The 16196-nt window shown below is 38.1% G+C and overlaps 1 protein-coding gene across 1 annotated transcript in view; it reads right to left on the reverse strand.

The window, feature by feature from the left end:
- TANC1 (tetratricopeptide repeat, ankyrin repeat and coiled-coil containing 1) overlaps positions 1 to 16196 on the reverse strand; it is a 259647-nt gene that overhangs the window by 168025 nt on the left and 75426 nt on the right. Inside the window, 1 exon segment of the mRNA XM_078147021.1 lies at positions 11668 to 11749. Within this exon segment, the coding sequence (XP_078003147.1) occupies positions 11668 to 11728 (61 nt within the window). The 5' untranslated portion in view covers positions 11729 to 11749.

Consider the following 16196-nt stretch of genomic DNA (forward strand, 5'->3'; position numbering starts at 1 on the left):
GTAGCTATAAATGTAAGAAGTTTTGCTCCAACTGACCTATGAAGTCAATTTTATTTTCCCTCTTTCCAAAAAGGTTTAACTTAGTACAAAAGAACTTCAGGAATTTGTTGGTATTTGTAGTAACTTAGGAATTACCATGTGTCATTAAGAGAAAGGCCAACACCTAGGTTCCAAGAAGAGAAGAAATGGGCCATTCTGAATTTTCTGAGCTTACTATTTATTCTTCCACATAACATTACTGGAGCAGCATCCTTCATCTTCTTTCTCCCTTAAAATAATGCTTAAGTTTCCCCCAGATTTCTCCCAATGTTGTGATGCTACTAAACATTGCCCTTCAGAGATTCACCTATCTCCCCCTTCAAATGGGGCAAGAAGCATGTAACCTGTAACAGGATAGAGAAAGCAAGAAAATAGGTTTAGTCAGCCAACTTCTACAGCAGGGATTGTTTACCCTGAGGACCATGAACTTTAAAAAAAAATCTTGAGAACTATACTTTGATATAATTGATTGCCTTTGTAATTCTATGCAAATTTTTTGTTTGTTTAAAAATCGTTATTCTGAGAAGGGATTCGCCAGAAAGCCAAAGAGATTGATTCATAACCCAAAAAAGGTTAAAAACTCCCAACCTAGAGCTTCCCGGCATCTATCAAGGAAGAGGCTGAGTAGCACGGCACCTACAATGCATCGTTCTCTGATCTGGAGAGAAAGAAAGTTTTCAACAATCGACTGACTAGAAAGTTAGTGATGTTGAGAAAGTGGGGAAGAGGAAGGAAGGCAGGGGTAGCCAGTCCAAAGGAAAGCAATTATTCCAGAAGAGCAAGTTCCAATTAACTCTTCTTTTCTTTTGTTTTTTTTTGGGGGGGGTTTGTTTTTTTCATTTTTAGTGAGGCAATTGGGGTTAAATGACTTGCCCAGAGTCACACAGCTAGTAAGCATTAAATGTCTGAGGCCAAATTTGAACTCAGGAGCTCCTGACTCCAAGGCCAGTGCTCTACCCACTGCGCCACCTAGCTGCCCCTCCAATTAACTTTTTAATCAAGCTCCTAGAAGTAGCCACTCAATTTTTTTAAGACTGAACAAACTCAAGGTCCTGAGCCGACCCAAATAGTAAATATTTCACTTTCCCCTGGAATCATGGGACTTAAAAATAGAGTCTCAGAGATCATCTGGACCAACCTCTTCATTCCCATTTCACAAATAGGGAAATTTAAGACACAAAAAGCCTTTAGAGAATCACACAGGAACTGGACAGGACCATTTAACTAGTATGCTTCAGTTTCCTATCTCTAAAATGAGCTGTTCCCCTCTTAAGATCCTTCTGGCTCTAAATCAAGGTTTTAACGATTTAGTGCCCTTTCTATTGTACCACAGATACCACACTTCCAATTTTATCTCTTCGGTCATCATGTCTTTATCAAGAAGGCTCTCTGACTCTGGATAAATGCAATTGTTTAAAATTGTGTATGAAACCCTCACTACCTTATTCCCAGCATTAAACACAGGCAATATGACTTATACTTATAAAGAGCATTAACTGAATGACTACAGTAGGGAGGGAAGGGGAAGAGGGGGACTGAGGTGTACATACACTAACTTAACCTGGAAGCTCTATACTTATAATCCTTGGATGATGATGGGATTTGAATTTGGAGGAAAAAAAACTGGCAACCACAGCTCAAAACCATTAGCATGAAAGCTGAATTTGATATTTCAACCCATTCCAAGCTGCAGCCCAAGCTTCAGTGGTACCTTTTTAAACATCTAGCAACAAAAGATGCTTTGTTTTATACGGAAAATATGGAGCTGCTTTTGATTACTCCATGTTGCTTTGCCCATTTTCTGTGGCTGTGGTCTATTATTTAAGAATTTAGCGCAATGACTGTCTTGCTGAGCCATGGATATTTGGTAGGATACTCTAAATTGACTCCAAAAATGTCTCCTAAGCAACAAAACAAAGCAGAAATAATTTAATCTAAAGGGTATTAAATTTCTCTTTTATCAGGGGCATTTTTAAAATGTTCTACAAAACAGTAGAAAGTGGTGGAGGGAGAAGAAAAGAGGGGAGGAGAAGTCAAATTCAGGTTTTAGAATACAAATTCAACCTGATTTAGGATTTATTATCCCAATTTTAACACTCTAACATATGCCATATGTCCAACCCCCACATCAATGCCTGTCCATGTTATGGCTCCATTTTGAAGATTCCTTCTTATGCTAATGGCTTGCTTGTTTTGAATAGTTCTTCATGAAGCTCTTGCTTCTCACCCTAAATGCTCTTCTCCTTATTCAGAGTTTCTTTACCACCTGTCCATGCTGTCAGCTGACTTGTACATTCAGGAAGAAGCCCATCCTAGTTATTCTACACACTTGTACATCATCTCACCATATTGGTTTTTAGCTCCCTGAGGACAGCAACTATTTTCCACTTTTTCTTCCTCTCATTGTACTGGGAGGAAAATACTAAAACATCAAATAAGAAAAAATGTTGTACTGCTTTTCTCATAGTAATATATAAAATTATCCGGGGATAAAAAAGTGAATGTAATCTCACAAGGGAGAAAGAGGATGACAAGAGGATTAACCTTAGGGAAACAGCTACAAAAACGGATGTGATCCTACTTTGGCAGAGTCCCATCAATTTTCATCGAGGGTTCAGAGCATTATACAGTGAATTATTACTTTAACATCTATATAGTTTCGGTAATAATCTTGCAATTGAAGAATCTTATATTTGATTTGGGACAAACTCCACATCTCCAACTGTAAAGAAATTTAACTGAAAACACCTAAGTTGAGACTTAGACACCTTCTCATTTGTCCCCTGACTATACTCATCTTGGACCTCTTGGACTCTAGCTGCATTCATTTTGGATTTCTTGACTTCTTCTTCATCATGCCCCTGAGCTGGGCAACTCCTCCCCCCACCCTTTCAAGCCTTCTTTAGCGTGTTAGCCTTCCCTCATTAGACTATAAGCTCCTTAAGGGTAGGGACTGTCTTTTTTCATATTTGTATCCCTAGTGCTTGCTTACCACAGTCTAGCACATAACTAGGCTTTTATTGACCTCTAAGATTAGTTTCATGCTTCAGGGAATTCTCAAATAGGATATGTACCTTTTTCAATTTGATTCAATAAACAGATATTATTCTTCTTAATTGCATTTCATTTTTTATTTGTTTTTTAATTCAGCTTGATCCATTCAAACCAGATTTTTAAATTATTAACATTAATAAACACCTTGTTGGGCAAAACTTCACATCTACTTAGCAATTTAAAGCAGCAGTTTTCAAAGAGTAGTCCAGGGACCCCTGAGAGGTTCCTAAGACCCTTTCAGGAGCTCTAAGAGGTCAAAATTATTTTCATGACAATACTGAGATGTTTTAATTTCTAACACAGTAAATATTGATAGATATGATTCATGTAAACTTTGGAAAGTTCTCAGTTTTTAAGAATATAAAGTCCTGCTATCAAAAACTTTGACAATCACGGCATCAGAGTATTGGTGACGGTTACCAGAAGATTCATGAAGGCAGTGATAAAGAGCAATGAATCTTGCCAGCAAGCCTACCCTCCACCAGCTCAGTTTAAGGAGAGTAAAAGGTAAAATTAAAGAGAAGCAAAAGTTAAAAGAATAGTTTAACAATGGGGCGGGGGGGGGGGGAATCCTGCCATGCCAACTTCTACAAGGTCAAAAGAAAGCTATAATTCAGACTACTGTATTTTTAAAATCCAGTAACATAGTAATCATGGTAACACAGCACATGTAGCTTTAGGAGATGAAAGATGAGCTTTTCTGAAAGCAAAGGAGCTATAAATAATGTGATAGACTGTGAGCAGTGGGGAATGCTATTCAATTCAATAAAGTTGTATTAAGTGCCTACCCTATGTCCTGTGCTAGGGATATAGATAGGAAATAACACGTGACAGTGTCCTCAAGGAAGGAAATAGCAAACTACTCTACTATCTTTGCCAAGAAAACCCCAAATGAGGTCACAAAGAGTAGGACATGCCTCCAAAATGACTGAATAGGAACATAAAGCCCTCAATGAACTTACAATCTAATGTGAGAGAACAAATAGGTATTATTGAGGTTAGCTAGATGGCTCGGTGAAGAGAACACTGGGCCTAGAGGCAGGAAGACTCAAGTTCAAATCTAGCATCAGATACTTACTAGCTGTGTGAGGCTGGCCAGGTCACTTAACCTCTGTTTGCCTTGATCCACTGGAGAAAGAAATGGCAAACCACTCCAGTATCTCTTCCAAGAAAACGCCCATGGACAGTATTGATTTGCTGTGGTCTACAGGATCATGAAGAGTCACTGCTGGCCAAACAACTGACCAAGGAGAAGTAGCAACAGCGCCTCTAGATTGCTGGCCTCAAATCCAGAAAGACATGGATTCAAGCCCTTCTTCTGATATATAACATACGTGAGTTGCAAAGAAGGTATAGACTTGCATTGGTAGAGTTTCCCCATTTAGGTAAGTCCCCTATACTAATGATATCAAAGGTCCAGGCCCTGTCTCTATTCCTACAAGGTAAAATGAGGAGTCTAAACAAAGTGCTATGTTTGAGGGGAGTTTTGGGTGTGGTGACAAACACACGTCACACTCTTCTTCTAGACTGCATTCTGGTCATCTCTAGCTCTGTAACAATTCTTTGTAGTAGTGGGCAGTATCTTCTGTTTACTCATATTGCCAGCCTTAATTCCTGAATTGGGGCTTTGTGGCAGGGCTAGTCTTCACTTCTCAGTGAACTTTTGGGTGAGCAAGCTGGCCCAGCCTGGTCTCCACTTAGGTCTCCAGAGTTCCTAGGCAAAACATCACCATCTAGGGTGTGTCTACACTAAGAACACTACCCCTTTCCCTTCCCTTCCAACCCAGATCTTTGAGGTTCAGAGTGCTGCATCCTTAGGACCCTCTATGGCATTTCAGGAAAAGAAATAAACAAGTCAGCAGCTCTGGGCCTGGAGAGTCTCAGTCTGGTCACTACTATTCCCAGTCAACTGTCAGTTTCCTACCCCCCTGGGGTTCTTTCATGGAAACCTTCCATTCTTGCTACATCTAGACACAGAACCTTGCAGGCTATAGGTGTGTCAGGTACATCTCTGGCCTCATCAGGAAGTTTCTGTCTTCTCTGCCTGTGCTGCTGTTAGCTTTCCCAACAGACCCCCTTTCCTGTTACTTGAGGCCTTCTGACTGACTTTCTATGCAATTCTGGTGTGGAGGAAGTCCTTTACCATAATTTATCATAGGCTTTCTTGATTACTGTTTGGTCTAGTGCTATTTTTAGGCTTTTGCTGGAGTACATATATGGGAGCTGGTCTGTTTGCTTCCATTCAGGAAGCTATCTCAGCCAGAAATGCACATGCCAACTTTTTAGAGATTACCTGAACACAGCTGATCTTTTCCAGCTAATGACAAATTATCCTTCTATCTTCTTCAAGGAAGAATTTGTAAAGGTGTAATAAAGTGAAAATACTTCTTTACTCTTCTTTCAAGACATTAACACTCTGTTTTCTCTTTTACCTGGCCCTTCTATATTTCATCAAATGGGATTTGGGGGACGATGGTGGGGGAGATGGGAAAACCAATGGAAATTTGACAAACCAACTACACATAGTACATTAACAATAGGAACTGTCCCATAGGATATAACATATGAGTTCCTCATAACTAGAAATCTTCAAGAGGGTGCTGGATAATGCCCTATCCACTTAGGAATGTTACAAAAAGAATGCCAGCTCAGGTCTAGATTAGACTCCATAATCTGTGAGATCCAACTCTTTTTGATTCTATTTAGAAAAGAAAAATATACAGTAAGTCAGGAACTTAAGTCATTGAGAAAGGAATGATATAATCAGTGCAATTCTCTATAGATCTCCCCTCCCCTCCAAAAATAAAAACAAAAACCAGGCTAGTTCAAGACTAACTGAGGTCAAGGTCTTATGAAAAAGTAGGGCATAAAAAAAAGTAAAACCAGATGACCTCTCTCAGTCCCTTTCAGCTCTACAATATAATATTGATTTTTAATATTGATTTTCGTTTCCCTCTGGCCTGATGCAAGGTCAAGGGAATTATTGACACTCATTCACATTGATAGGACAGTGCAGAAAAGGCACAACCCACACACATTTATCCCCGTGCAATTTAAAGTTTTTATACATTACTACAGTATTCTCTATTGCATCTAGTCTTGTGTGTCCAAATGCAAACCCTTTCCTCCAAACTAATCAGGTACTTTTCCAATGAAAAGAACACATTCAAGAAAACACAAAAGTATTTTCAAAGAGACAGAGAAAACAATTTTAAAGTTTCACATTCAACTTTTAATACTTGGAAGCCTTATGGTAAGCAACCTCTGAAAAATAATGACATATAAAAAACACCAACTGAAATTTCAAAACTAGGTAAAATTTTTCCCCTTATGGTTCACAAGCAGCTATTCATATGAAATAATAATAGTGATAGCTTAATGTTTACATAACAATTTAAGGTTTGCAAAGAACCTTACATATATTATCTCATTTGATCCATACAAAGTTATGAGGTAAGAGTTCTTATCTCCATTTAACAGATAAGGAAGCTGAGGCAGAGAGAGAGAAGGTTAAGTGGCTTGTACAGGTTAGTCAATCAACAAACTTTTATTAAATGTTTACTACATATATCCCAGGAAATGTGCTAAGCACTAGGAATTCAGAGACAATCAATCCCTCCTCTCAAGGAGCTCACAGTCTAATTGGGTGAGATAACATGCAAACAACTATTTACAGACAAGAGATATAGACAGATATAGATCTATAACGGGTCATGAAGAGTAAGACATGATTGAAAACAACTAGATAACAATATAGATACAAATGAATTGCAAACAATCAAAAAATTAGGGATTTAATTAAGAATTAAGGGAGAATATATGTTCTAAGACTGGAAAGCTTGGCTGAGGAAGCAGGTTAAGAAGGGCTTTGAATGGCAAACACGAGATTTTATATTTGATTGTGAAAGTGATAGGAAGCCACTGGAGTTTACTGAACAGAGGAGTAACATGTTCAGATCTAAGCTTCAGAAAGATCATTCTGTTTGCTGAGGAAGACAGATTGGAGTGAGGAGAGATCTGTGGCAGGCAACCAACCAGGTGACTACTGCAAGAGTCCAGGAATGAAGTAGTGAGGGCCCACATTAGCTGGTGGCAACATTAGGAGAGAAGGGGGCATATGCTGGACATGTTATGAAAAGTAAAATCAACAGCATTGGACAATGGATGAGAGGGGGTGTGGAAGTGGGAAAGGGGAGGAGGTGAAGATGACATCTAGGTTATGAGCTTGGGGACCTGGGTCACATAGCTAGTAACTGTCTGAGGCAGGATTCAAGCTCCTGTCTTCCTGACACCAAATCTGGGGCCTGCTCCACCATGTCATCTGGCTGCCTCAAAAAAAAAAAAAGGTTTTTTCTGAAATTTTCCTTCAAAAAAACCAACTTACTAACAATAAACAAAGGGTGGGAGTTAGAAGAGGGGCACAGTTTTTCTAGTACTTCTGGAAAAGGATGTTAGTACTCATTAAACATCAACGTAAAAATATAACTCTGGGTGAATTTTAACTTCTCAATTTCTCCATGTTACAAGTTCCAAACAGAAAAATATATTTTGCAGATAGGAGATATAGTTCTGGTTAAATGAGATTGCTGTATTTAATTATTTTAGTCACAAAGAAGCACCTTTAAAAAGCTAGTTTTCTTTGTCTCTGCAAATCCTTGCAGGTTAGTTTTAATTAAAAACAGTAAAGTCACATTTTTTTTAGATTTTCTAGGATATCCCATATCCAAGTTTGCACATTCTCACTAGATAATCATGCTGATTCACATACAAAAGTTATGTTTAACGGTATTGGTTCCTGTTCGGAAAGAGAATTAAGATCCAATTGTCCAAAATTCATAGTTTTTGCAAAGATGTATTTTCTACCATTACTCCTCCATAGAAGTCAAATTCAAATTTCTTTGTTCCCAAACTATGAAAAACAGGTCCTGGGTTAAAAAAAAAAAACAAGTCATATATTCCATAGTCATGCTTTATAAGAAATACTCCCTTCACTTTCCCAACTTGGTTTGTAGTAGTGGAAAACTACAGTGTGGAAATTATTACAAAGAATTAAGAAAAAGCAGTAACATTCTCTTATGGGCCCAGCTTAAAAGGGGAAATAAATTCAAAAGCATATGCTTTGAAATCGGAAATGTTTCAGACTCAAAATATTCCCATTGTCTGCCTAGTCTGAAAGCCTTATTACCAGTTACTAGTTACTTCCGGAAGAAATAGTCTGGTTCTAGTAAAGGGTATAACAGGAAGAGTAATGGGTCTGCTTTAAAAGAATTTACAGACTAGAATTTGGGAAGGAACTCAAACAAACAAACAAAAGGATTAGTTTAGTGGCCCTAGAATCAGTTGGGCCCAGGCAAAACTGCCCCAGGCCACCAGCCCTAGTGCAGCCTGGGACTTAATTTGTCTAGGCTAGATGTTTCAAAGGCAATCAAGCAAGTTCCCAGGATGGGTGGGGTAAACCAAAACTGGGATTGATTTATTTAAACAGAGCTTGGGGAACTACTGAGAAAGAAACTTCAGTCTAGCCCCAGGACAGGGAAAGAAGTGTCCAAGGAGTCTGGTGTCTATGTGGGAGTAGTGGCAGGGGAGGGAGATATTCTGCATTAGGCCTCCCGTTAGACTAACAACTCTAATCAGCTCCTGGGAGGCAGAGGTTAAGGAGGCAAATTCTGTCCTCCTGTTCTTATTGTAAAAAGAAAAAGGGGAAGACCACCTTTGTTTTTAAGTTTATTCTAGAATTAAGAGATTTATAACAGACCCCTTTTCAAACTGTGCTACAACCATACACAGTGCAAGTTTCATCGATATCATTTAGGGACTATTTTAGTACAATATCTTAAGTCTCCACGAGCTTTAAAAAAAAATTTTTTTTGCCATAACAATGACAATAACTTCATAATGAATAAAAGTTCAATGATAAATATAAACAACACTTACATGTGCTTTAAGATTTCCAAAGTTGTGTATACATATACATATTCGTGCACGTGTTTATACATGTATACATATATACGTTTATATACATGCACATGTATGTATGTGTGTACGTATGTATGTATGTATGTGTCATTTAATGCTCAAAACAATTCTGTAAGGTAGGAACTATTCACTGAAAGAACATAAGCTATTTTTGTCTTTGAATATCCAACACCTTGAACAGAACAGTGCCTGGTACACAGCACTCTTAATAAGTAACTTAATTATCCTCATTTTACAGATCACTGCCTGGTACACAGCAAACTCTTAATAAGTAATTGTTGATTGTTATCCTCATTTTACAGACTGGGAAAATGAGGTTCAGAGAGATTGAGTGACTTACAAAAAGTTACCCAGCTATTAAGTGTTTGATCTGAGACAGGATCTGAGCCCAGGTCTTCCTGCCTGAGCCCTGAGCCCTGAACTCAATCCACTACTCTTTCATGAAAACTAATGGGCATAATGATGTCCCTTCAGTCAAGTGTCTCCTAAATCTTAGAGAGTTTGGCTTCTGTGTTTGGAATATGTCCAAATTACTTTTAGTGTTAAATGTGCATCATCACATTGATTATACACACTGAAATTATAACTCAAAACCCATAAAACCTATACTGTATATATGTCTTGTAGGTTTTGTTAATTTTTGGTCATAATTTCAGTTATAACTCAGCTAACCAGAAGGATCACATTAGCTTCAACACCATGTTTTCCAACTATTCAGACCTTTAAGAGGTTCACTCATCACTATATTGGAGGCAGCTAGATGGCACAGTATATAGAGTGCTAGACTTGGAGTCAGGAATATCTGAGTTCAAATATCTGAGTTCAAATTCAGCCTCAAACACTTAATAGCTGCATGACCCTGAGCAAGACACTTAACTTAAAATAGGGATTGTAACAGCACCTACTCTGAGAGAGTCTTGTGAGGATCCAATGAGGTATTTGTAAAGAACTTACACAGTGACTGACACATAGCAGGTACTATATACTTATTCCTTTCCCTTCCCCCACCCCCTTTACAAATAAATTAGGTCTAAGATATTTTAATTATGCATTTTATGCACATAGTAGGTATTCCCTAGGGAAGGGAAATGCGTTATAAAAATGCTATATGTCATCAAACTGACTTTAAATAAGCTGCTAGAGTGCTCTGTCACACACAATTTTTTTTTTCTGGCATGCCCTACCTTGAAAGTCATTAAAGTAACTGAGTATATGTGTGTGTGTGTGTGTGTGTGTGTGTGTGTGTGTGTGTGTGTGTATGTATATGTATATATGTATATATACATACATATATGTATGTATGTATGTATGTATGTATGTATATATGTATGTATATATTTATATGTGTATGTGTATGTGTATATATATATATATATATATATGGACAAAACTGTATAGCAGGAATGAAATTCAAGCCAAATTAAGCAGTTCTCATTACAAGGGGAACTAGTGACCTAGCATCATTAAGTGGTTCTGCACCTGCTCTGGCAAAACTTGATCCTCTGAAGGAGGATGGTGACTGCTTTTTAGCCAACATTTGCTTAAACATAGAAAATCTGTTCACACAAGAGAAAGTGAGGGTACTTTCTAGAAACTAGATTCTTAGACATATACAGCGACAGATATCTGCAACCTAGATAATAACTGAGCTTGTGGGACTTTTTAAATTATCCTATGTCAGTTCTCCTGAAGAAGAATTAGAATTTGGGCACATTTACTCTAAATTCAATTTTCAAAGAAGGCACTTCTTGCACTGGACCGAGAAATGCCTTCTGAGCTCAATAAAGCATCTACTCCCCAGAGTTTCTCAGCTGCTTTTTAAGCTGAGAAAAGCATCTAACTCCGGGCAGTCTTAAATATACGGGCCTGTGCGCTTGGGTCATTCAGCAAGCATCAATTCAGTGCCTCCCAATGCCAAGCACTGTGCAAAGGGACATAAATCCTAAGAATGAGCCGGTCTTTGCTCTGTAAGAGCTTCCATTCTTCAGAAGGAGATATATACATATGTAAATATATACAGAATACAGAGTTCTTAGGGAAAGGAGGGGCAGCAGCACCTAGGGGATCGAATAAATCTAATCTATAAGACCAAGAATGCTATTTGATTCTTAAAACCAAAGCTACTGGAGAAACAGAGGGGGAAAACTGGAGTAGTAATTGTTTGGTATATGGTATACTGTATATAGCTGGAGAAGAAAATGGCAAACCATTCCAGTATCTTTGCCAAGAAAACCCTAAATGGGGTCATGAAGAGTTAGACACAACTGAAAACAACTAAACAACAACAAAGTTGGCATAGTGGATAGAGTGCCAGGCCTGGACTCAGGAAGACTGGCCTCAGACACTTACTAGCTGTGTGACCCTGGGCAAGTCACTTAGCCCCCTTTGCCTCCATGTCCTCATCTGTAAAATGACCTGGGGAAGGAAATGGCAAACCACTCCAGTATCTTTGCCAAAAAAACCCAAATGGGGTCACAAAGCGACACAACTGAAACGACTCAACAAAAACGACAACAAAATATGGTATAGTTTTCCGCATTAAATTAACTCAAGACCAAGAGACTGAGACAGAGACATACAGACGCCTCACACACATACCTGACTCTTTCTTGCTTCCCTTTCCTCCTTCTCGACTCTTCTTCAATACAGCTTTTAACATCTTTAATAGACTTTTTGCTCCCTAAAGAGAAAAGGGAGAGAAGAGACAAGGAAGGGGGAGGGAAGTGTATGTTAGAATGTAACCTGAACGTTGTCTTTAAACAGATATTTCTCATGTCAAACAAAACACGCAGAGGTCATTAAATATAAAATATGTTGGGCTTTACATTAATTTTCCATGAATAAGTTAAGCAGCAAGTCAAAGGCTAAAGCAACAAAGAATGTTTTAATATTTGAATAAAATGATTAGACACTCACTATCTCATTATACAGGAAAACAACATTGGGCATTCTCGACATTCCACATATAATTAAGGTTACAAGGCTAAACCTGGGTAAGTTACTATAAGACACTTTAGTACAAAAATGCTTAACTACTGACCCAAGTTTACTAAAGGGGAAGAATATGGAACGCAAAAGCTACCAATGATTATTACAAACAAAAGAATGAAGCAATATCATTAACTCATTGGCTCTGTTAAATTATGCTACCAAAAAAGAAAGAAAAAAAATCTCTCAGGAGCAAACATCTGCTAGCATTTTCAAAAGAATCCATTATAAGATTGACACTGGGGGCCAGGGTAACATCTCAGAAGTTCTGGACTGAGTAGGGACTTCAGGGATCAAGGAGAATATGGTAATTTTACAGATGGGGAAACTAAGTTCCAGAGAAAGGAAATGACTTACTTGAGGTCTCAAAGCTAATTAATAATGAGATATTAGTCTTTGACTATATGTAGTAGTTATGTTTGAGAGGCAGAGGGAAAAGAAGTAGCTGGTGGCACCAAGCCAAACCTGAGCAATAATGAGCTGCACCTTTTTAAAACGGGGTTCTACTGTGCTTGCAAAAATAGCAGAAAGGCTCATTCCTAAGGTGAAACCAGACACCTACACTCTGGCAAAGGACAAACAAAAGGACATTATTTCAGCATGAAGTTATTCTCTTCATTCATTCCCCTCCTCTCCAGTAATCCAAATGAAATGCATGCAGATGCAGCAACAAACTAATACATTTTCAATTATATAACACTATACCTTAAATTGTGGATAGAGTGCTTAATAAATGGCTGATGACTAACTAAAATGGTTAGTTTTTAAATGATAAGTATAAGTAATAACAAACTAACACTAACCACTAATGCAGTTAGTTTATTATAACTATTATTATTAATAGAAACTCGCATTTATTGTACCATATAGTCTACAAAGGGCAGCTAGGAAGCACAGTGGATAGAGTGCCAGGTCTGAAGTCAGGAAGACCCTTCTTCCTGAGTTAAAATCTGGCCTCAGACACTTAGAAGCTGTGTGATCCTGGGCAAGTCACTTAACCCTGTCTGCCTCAGTTTCCTCATCTGTCAGATGAGCTAGAGAAGGAAATGGCAAACCACTCCAGTACCTTTGCCAAGAATGGGTTCACAAAGTATGAGACACAACTGAAACAAATGAACAAGTCTACAAAGCACTTTCCTCACAACAATCGTGTGACAGAAATAGTACAAGCATAATCACTATTTTATAAATCGAGAAACTGAGACTCAGAGGGATAAAACGACTTGCCCAGTATCCACATAGGTAGTAACTGTCAGAGCCAACATTCAAATCCTGCTTCCCACTCCCCACCAAGGGCCAATGTTCACTCTACCATCTTCCTACAAAAAATTTCATTAACATCCACCCCCATCATTATTTTTACCTAATGATAGTTTCCTTTTCATCTACCTCCTCCTTATCCCCAGCTAAATCAAATATCAATCGTATTGTGTTTTTAACCAGTTTTCATCCCCTTGGAAGTTTCAATTCCTTAAGTAGGCAAACTACAATGTTTTATGCTACGTTAATATATAACTCAAGTACTTCAAAACTTCAAAATATCTATTATTCCATTGGCATAAGCACTTTTTTTTTCCACTTTCTGGTGAGGTGAAGGGGAGTAACTGACTTGCCCAGGGTCATACACCTAATGAGTGTTAAGTGTCTGAGGCTGGATTTGAACTCAGGTCCTCCTGACTCCAAGGTCAGAGCTCTATTCACTGCACCACCTAGCTGCCCTGGTATAAGTACTTTGGCCAAAAATGAAAATCGTAGTCTCTCCTTCGTAGTGGGTTTTATGAGTTATTCAAATCATAGCCAACCCTTTGGTGACGAGCCTCTCCAAACTTCTCTAGGAGGTTCTGGAGACCCCAGAACCACACTCCATCATCACACTTTTTCACTCCACTAATACAACCTTCAACAACCCAACCACAGTACCACCTATGACAGAACCCATATCTACCAGGCAGCCCCTCTCCTGCCAAAGGGATGCAATAGGGCTTTGTTGGTGACTGATTGGTTCCTGCCAATAACAAGTCCCACCTACATGGAATCAGGGTCCTTTCAAAACTTGGTAGATATCTAAAGACCACCGAGTCACCATACTTGGCCTGCTGCCCAAATACATTTCCATTGAGACAAGGGGGCCAGTCTATGGAAACTAAGTGCTACAGTATCCATTTTTATTTAGTCTAGCTAGGTTAGGACTAAGCAAACCTTCTTTTATTAACTTATAAACTCTTCAACAACTTCAAAGTGTCTCATTTTGTCCCAAAGTCGAACCTGAACACAGGACATTGGCATAAGGCTCTCACCCCAACACCTCTAGTAAGCAGACAACAAGCATTTATTAAGACCCTCTTATGTACCAGACATTGTGCTAAGCATTATGATATGGGGAGGGGGGTGCTCTCAAGGAGCTCACAGTTTAATGGAGAAGAAAACAGGCAAATAACTATGTATATACAAGATAAAAAACTGAAGATAGTCTCACAGAGAAGGAACCTTAAAAATCTAAGAATTATAAAGTTGTTTGTGGAGGTCAGGTATACACAAGATAGGAATAAAAGCATCTGAAAACAAGTGTTTAAAAAAAACAGCTCAAAAAAGCATTTTCAAAATAAGAGAAAAATATAGCTATATAAAGAGGATAGGTACCTTGGAAAGTAGCCAGTCCTCCCTCACTGGAATTCTTCCCGTAAAAGCCTGATGACCACTTGTTGAAAATGTTATAGAAAGGCTCTTGATCAAGTTTGAGTTGAAATAAATGGCCTCTTGGGTTTTTCCTCCAACTGTGAGATTATGTGATACACTGTGCTTTGTGACACCATTTTCTCTGGGAGAAAATGAGACACAACAGGATACAATAAAGAAACACAGCCACTCCATTTACTTTCAAATAGTGATATTAGGAAGGCCTCTCTTTCCACACTACTACATAGGCCTTTGACATAAGAACTTAAAATGGTAAGCTGATACATAGGGACCATGTAGCTTTTTTAATATATATGTATAGAGAAGCCCTAATATACAACATCTCTGCATCCTCTGTACTCTCAATAAATCCTTGTTGACTGACAAGACTTAACAGTGCAGAAAAGAGGCACAGGTATGCACCTCATTAGGACACAAGAAATGAAAATGGAGAGGGAGGTCACAAGGGTGTGTTTGGCAATATCCTTGCATGTTTATGCCTGAAAATCCCAAATATCCTGGAAATCAGCCCAAATTCCTAGACTGGTAATGAAAATGACAGATTTCATAAGATGGCACATGCTTGGTTCAAGAAGCTTTTAACTTTTAGTTGCTTTTCAACCAACCAGTGCATCCAACTCAAACTCTACAGATGAAACGCTATGTTTCCTTTTTTCAAAAAATGAAAGCTATAAAACACAAGGTGTTTCTATTTCTACCTTAGGCTGCCAGGAAATTTAAGCCAAATTCAGTGTCCAATTGTAGTAATCAACTCATCCATCTCAGGTACCTGGCAACATCTAATCCCTCTACTTTCCTTTGGATGTTTTTATCCTTAGTTATCCTTTTTGCATCATGCAATAACTTGAAATTTAGCTCAAATCCTCCTGAAAGTAGGTGGGAGGGTGAGGAAGAGGAAATAAATCCTAAGCAAACAAAAAGCACTCAAACTCTTTTTATCTTCTCTAACTCCTTCAACAACTCAATCAGTAATTACATACTATATACAGAGCAACAAGTGCCAGGGAATTTAACAAAGACATGGTCCTGTCCTCAAGGAGATTACAGTCTAGTAGAAAATAAGACAAAGGAATAGATATCATATAATTTAGGATTTTACAGTTAACTTTTTCTGAGAAAGTTGAAATCAAGTGTTAGATGAGGAGGTCAGGATTCAGAAAAGGCTTTACTGAGAAAGCAGCATCTCAGTCAGTCTTCAAAAGATAAATACACAGAAGAGACGTTCAGAGGAAATCAAAGAAACACATAAGACAATTTTGTTGCTACCTTCTAAAAGTTAATTTTAAAAAATAATAATAAACCAGACAGCAGCATTTTATAGTTACATGTAAAATCATTAGTAATCACCTTTTTTTTCTATTTTCTTTTTCTTATACTTGTTCATGCAGGGCAAGAGCTTTTATTGCTATTTATTTATTCATTCATTCATTCGTTCATTCATT

Source organism: Phascolarctos cinereus, unplaced genomic scaffold (genome assembly GCF_003287225.1).
Source record: "Phascolarctos cinereus isolate Bilbo 61053 unplaced genomic scaffold, phaCin_HiC Scaffold_726;HRSCAF=1367, whole genome shotgun sequence".
Taxonomy (NCBI): Eukaryota; Metazoa; Chordata; class Mammalia; order Diprotodontia; family Phascolarctidae; genus Phascolarctos; species Phascolarctos cinereus.